We start from the raw sequence: 6,319 nt of genomic DNA, 5'->3' as shown, positions 1-6,319 counted from the left end.
AATATATGTTGACTTTGTTTCATAATATTAACGAAATTTATGTAAAATTTGTTTATATTTAACCTTTTCGTGTTTGAGTTGCTTACAAAATATAAAAAAACGACAATCGATTAATATCTATGGTGATCTCTATTCAGTATATTCAAAATGGCAGACAAGAGTTCTTTTTGGTTTTGTGACTTCCTAACTACCAGGTCTCAAATTTGAAGCAATATCTGAGACTGTTTAGTGAATAGTAACTAGTCACAAATTGAGATTTTACCGCAAAATGTCTCAAATAGAGACTTGTTCCAGAATCCCGCTATGAAGCTAGAGACTGCTTAGTGAATAGTAACTAGTCACATATTGAGATTTTAGCTCCAAATATCTCAAATAGAGACTAGAGACTGGTTACATAATCCCGCTATTAATCTCATTTTACCATGCATATATGTATGTATGTAAAAGTTTCTGGTTTATGTACATATAATTGTACAATTCTATAACGCTACTTTAATACGGTTAACAAACCTTTCGGATTTAACGAAAATAATCCGGCCTATTAATACTCTTCTATTGAAAAAGAAAAACAGTAAGCCGTGTAAACATAAGCAAAAGAAAATTTAAAAACACAACTAGCAATATCAGCAAACAAAACTAAACGCAAACATCTAATAATAATACACATAATAAATGTAAACAAATTGTATTTTCCCACGGTATTACTGCTTGGTCAGCAGAATACTTTAATTAATAAAAAATTAATACATCATTTGTTTTGATAAGTAATCCTAATTCAATATTCCATTATTTGTTCTGATAATGAGAAAAATTGGAAATTGCTCTGGCATTTCATCACTTAATGTAATGCCAAAGCATTTTAGTAATAAGCCGTTGCACATAGAATTCTATGAATATAAATATATGTGATTTTAGTCCAGTCATTATAATAAGTTCACCTCGGAATTCGAGATACCCAGCTGTAAGTCTGTAAATATTGTATATTGACACCCTAAAAGTTGCTTCAAAACCTACATATGGTAGGGTGTATCCATAACCCATCTTTTGCGAAAAAAAAACTTTTATGTGCTTAAAAAAAGTATTCAGTTCACACTGAAAAACCTTTATTTCATTTTAATGAATTATAATGGACAACAACAAAAATCAAAGTACACCTGGAGCTACACGCTCAAAACAGGTTGCTGGACTTATTTCAAAAAGTGACAGTTTAATAAGATACTGCACTAAATTTGCCTCTTCGCCGATATACGAAAACTCGGAATCGTTATTAGAAATAGAAAGTCAAAATCTTAAAAATTTTTGGACTCGCCTCCAAGCGGCTCATGACGTCATAGTAGATTCTGACTATTCAGATCTACCTTTTAAATCATCGGCTTGCGTTATTTATGAAAACTGCTTAGACCAATATGAAGATACAAAAGTTATGATCTCCGATCAATTAAAGCTAATAAAATAAATTGCACCTACTTCACATCCGTGAGTAGAGCTGTCACAAATAGATAATTAAAAGGCAATTTGAGGCATCCACATTGAGGTGCCCGCATGTGATACAGAAACAGTTTATGGAGGTTATGAAGAATGGAAGTCCTTCCGGGACATATTTACATCTGCTTACATCAACCAGCCACAACTATTAAAAGCATAAAAGTTGTATCACCGCATTAAAACAGTTCGCTCTTAATGACGATAATTTCAATTTGGCTTGCGAAGCTTTAAAAGCAAGATACGAAAATGAAAGAATACTGGTCGATAAACAAGTAACGACACTAACGAACTTGCCAAAAATTAAGAAAGAAACAAGTGTAGAATTTATTAAACTAGAATTCAGTGTTTCAAATCGTTTGTCGGTTCTTTCGACACTAAATATCCCCACAGACAGCTGGGACTCTATTCTGGAAAATACATATACCGCCGCATTTGAAGAAAAATCGTTACTATCGTGGGAGCAATCGCTCTCATCACGAAAGAAGTGCCCAACGTGGCAACAAATGAAAGATTTTCTCTGCACTCAATATGAAATTGCTGGGAGGATAGAAGAAAAAATGATCAAACCTAAGAACATTAAACACGAACCCGCAATCGTTCACATCTGAACGAAGAAAACATACATCTTGCATACTAGGTAAAAGAGGGCATAAATTTACATCTCGCGAGAGGTTTAAAAACTTAAAAGTTAACGAACGAAATAACTTTGTCTGGTCAAAAAGACTTTGCACAAAATGTTTGTCACATACGCATACATAAAAATTGCAAAAGAAAAATTAATTGCTTACATTGTCACAAACGAAACCATTCAATTCTTCATTACAGCACAAAACCCATTTCACCCCAAAGAAGCGCTTATACAAAAAGAACCACGGGTTTAATTGCAAAAGCTAATCCCGAAACCCAAAATTCGAAAAATTGCCAAGAGACACCATGTTGCTCAAAGGCATAAAAAGCTCAAACGCTGCCCAGTGAAGCACAAAGTAGACTAGTGACAACTAGTTACCACCATACCAACTCAAGTTGAGAAAAAATCAAATCAATAGCTTTATTCATTATTAAGGAAATTTCAAGAGATATGAATACTTTCCCGAATATTAAATAAAACTCTAGAAGATCAGTAATGTAAGGGGTACTCGAAAGCCACAACTACTTGATCAAATAATAGCCGGTACCTCGTACGACTACCACTAATTTTCCAATACCCCACTTATTGGTAGAAAAGACAAAGGCAGAATTCAGTCTAATAATATTAAAAACTCAAATATATGCTACTTTCCGGCCCCGCATGATGGCTTTCGATAATAATGACAAAAACACAATCTTGAACAAATCTCTAAGCGGTGGCCGGTGACTAAATAAAATATTAAATATTATATATGTATGTTAAAAATAGTCGAAAAATCGACACCTATCATAGACTAGTGCCTAATAATTTTCAAATAATAGAAAATATTTTTATTTATATTCAAAATTAAGGTTAAGGGTACACCATATGCCTAATGCGATGATGTGACGCACCTAAACTTACCAAAAGTAAAGGTAGCTCTTATCGCACATACATAAGCGCTCCACATAAGGGTAGTTGGTGCGAGTCTGTTGTATAACTTGAACATCCCACTTCAAAAATTATAATTCTAAATGAAGCCATTCGTAATAACCGGCCAATCTATCGCAAGATCCCTCTAAACCTCACGGATAAAGAGCACGCACTGTGACCAGTCAGACGTGGCGTCGCTATATTTCCTAATAATAAAGAAGTGCAAACAATTGCCGATAAACCGATGTAAAGAAAATATATATAAAAGAATCAACCACAAATAGTTTTTACAGTAATATGTTTAGAAACAAAACTGTTTTTAGCATTTGCAGCCCAACTTATTCCAGTGTGAGAGCGTCTCAAAATAAGCGTTTGTTTATGTTATAATTTCCGTTGTGGCCAGATCGAACAAATAACAATTTTTGGGCATTTAAATTAAAATGGCCAGTTGCACTTTCCACACCACCCGGTTCCCCTTTAGGCCTATATCGCCCATTAATAAATTTATTTGCATAAATCAACAAAACGATAACAATTCATTAGTGTATAACGAAAAAAAAAAACAAAACGATAAAATTATACGTATAACGATTAAAACAAAACGATAACAATTCATATAAAAAATATATAAAAACATCACAGAAATATAATTATTTACATATATACAAATGCCTACATTTACATCCCAAATTCTAACTTTCCTTAAAAAAATTGCTTTCTTATTTTAGAGCCTCTTTATCCTAACTGTTTACAAAATTTTCACTTTTTTAGTTTCTATCGTAAGTATAAGTTCGCTTATTGTAACCACTAAAAAATAAAAAAATTTAAACGTATAGGTGTGAAACACACAAAATATTATTTTTAAAATTAGGGACAGAAAGGTCTTTATTTAAAAATTTAGTTAAAAAATATATTCTACTTCTAATAAAAAGGGCTATAACTATTTTTGGGTCACAATTATCACAACACAAAAAGGGCCTAACATCTTTCATTTTATTAAAAAGAATATCTAATAATCCTATTTTCTAAATCTAAATCTTGTTTCCAAAATTTTTGCAAATGCAATAAAATCCTCAGGCGGCTTGACTAAGTTGCATTTGTCTATTTGATTTTGATGCATGAAGATGAATTCGTCCGAAGGAATTTCGTCTCCTAAATATGGTAAAGGCAGGGAACATGTGTGCAGTTTGAAAATTTTTAAATAAAAATAGCCGCAAAAGTAGCTAAGGGAGCGTTCAAGTATTACGTAACGCAATTTTGGGGGGTCTCGTAAAACGTTACGATGCGTTACACGGCCGGGAGGGGGTCTTTCTTACAACACGTTACGTAACATTGTTTCTTTTGCTAAATAATAAAATAGCGAATTAAAACTCACAAGATGGCAACCCTTTTCGTTTACGTTTTACGGGGAATCACTAGATTGTATTGTACGTCATTTAATGTGGTTATTGTTGTCAGTATTCGTTAGTGTTTATGCAGAAGCTCATTGCTGTATTCGGTGTTATTAAAGTGAATTTTAGTGTTCGAATACTGTAATGTCTTCAAAAGAGGGAGTTTTGTATCATCAGCTGTTCTTGGCGTATAAAGGCTCTCATGCTAACTTGCCAGTGCAACTGTGTCAAAAAAATGCCAACGATATTTGGAAAATGGCTAAAGAAAAACTGAAAAATAAAGAAAATTTTATAGAACATATAAATGATGTTATACGACAGTTGAAGGTGAAGGCCACGAGGAAGAAAGCAACAATGCTTAGTTATTTTACACAGCTAAGTTTACTTATAAAACGTAATTATGACAAGTATTATAATATGTAATACAAATCTTGATTTTTCAAAAACTGGTCATAAGTTCATAAGTATTATTTATTTCTAGCTACCTATGGAAACTTCAAGCACGCCAGCACCACGCCCAGGCACGCTTAGGCCCAATGTTCCCTGGACTTCACTTGCTCTTCAACAAAAACAGGTGCATCTGCTTGTATATTATGTTTCTTTTTATCGCATGTGTCAATATTACCTATTTCTAATGTTAACGTCTTGATTTCTATAGGATTCGGATGTTGTAGCTTCATCTCATATGGAATCAATTGTCGCCGTCACTGGACATAAAAGCACTGCCGTTAAAGGACAGATGAGCGATACCCACGGTGAACAAAGTCAGAATACTGATGAGGAAATTGTGCAGACACCGTCTACGGAACCACATACGACTTTGATTGATTCGGGCTTCACTAAAAATGTTACAAGCAAACCGGCTCAAGATACTCTTATGAAAAAAATTAGTCTACTGCAACAGAGAATAAATGTTCTTACTGAAGCAAGGGACACTGGAATAGCTAAAGATGATGTTCACGACGAAATAAAAAAKCTACGCAAAGAGTTGAAAGAAGAAGAAAAATGTTTAAAGAAAAAAAGAGACTCTGCTAAACGTGCAAAAAAGTTTCGAGCCAAAGAAAAACTGGAGAAAACTGAACGTCASAGAAACAATCCTCCTGCAGCACAACCTCGAACTAGCTCTGGACAGCCCCCTTTAGTTGACTCGCAACCTGCTCTCCTAGAGACCATAATTAATATTGCCATTCATGGCAGCGCTGCTGATGAACGCCGCCGAACAGAGATGATTAGGAGTTGTCTCACTCTGTCCGACCTGCATAARGGGCTGTTKTTAATGGGATTMAAAATTTCTCGAAGCGGCACATATCTTCATTTACTCCCACGCGTTTCTAACACTCAAGAGGGAAGAAGGCACGTACGTACCGTACCCGTAAAGTTAGCAAGACCACAGACCGAGATGCACAAAAAGCACGAGGATGGGGAATTTTGCACTGCTACTATCAGGTCATTGGAATCTCTCGCGTCGCTTCTGGGACCGCAGCAAGTATTCGTTCTCTCACAAGATGATAAGGCACGTGTACCGGCAGTGAAAAGTCAGAGCCCTCTTTTAATGCATATGGAATACAGAATACTTTTACCTGATCATGACTGGGTCGTGGCTGAGAGGCACAAACTTATTCTTTCTATATATGCCGGCGTCAACGTGGAAAAAAACAATTTCGGTAAGGAAGAAGCTGTTGGGTACAGCGGGCCGACATACATATCCATAAGAAGCGGGAAACATGCATCCTCCACAGCGAACACCCATGCTTATGATTTCGAATCACTTTTATTAAAACCTTCATTCAAACCCTTAATGATGACAGAATCGAACACCGTGAAGCCAGTGATCATCATCCTTGTAGATGGTGGGCCGGACGAAAGCATTTTAAAAAATACAACTTGGACGCCCTGTTTATAG

The 6,319-nt window shown here is 35.0% G+C and overlaps 1 protein-coding gene across 1 annotated transcript; it reads left to right on the top strand.

Annotated features, from left to right (window-relative positions):
• Nucleotides 1-4,903: 4,903 nt before the first annotated feature.
• Nucleotides 4,904-6,319, top strand: LOC108974300. Its single transcript, XM_018942033.1, has 3 exons — nt 4,904-4,990; nt 5,075-5,498; nt 6,225-6,319. Exons 1-3 carry the CDS (start codon nt 4,904-4,906, stop codon nt 6,317-6,319), a joined length of 606 nt encoding a protein of 201 aa, XP_018797578.1.

Source organism: Bactrocera latifrons, unplaced genomic scaffold (assembly GCF_001853355.1).
Source record: "Bactrocera latifrons isolate USDA-ARS-PBARC rearing strain unplaced genomic scaffold, ASM185335v1 scaffold_548, whole genome shotgun sequence".
In the NCBI taxonomy this organism is placed as follows: domain Eukaryota; kingdom Metazoa; phylum Arthropoda; class Insecta; order Diptera; family Tephritidae; genus Bactrocera; species Bactrocera latifrons.
The sequence above is the reverse complement of the archived record's forward strand: the minus strand, read 5'-3'. Positions and strand labels throughout refer to the sequence as shown.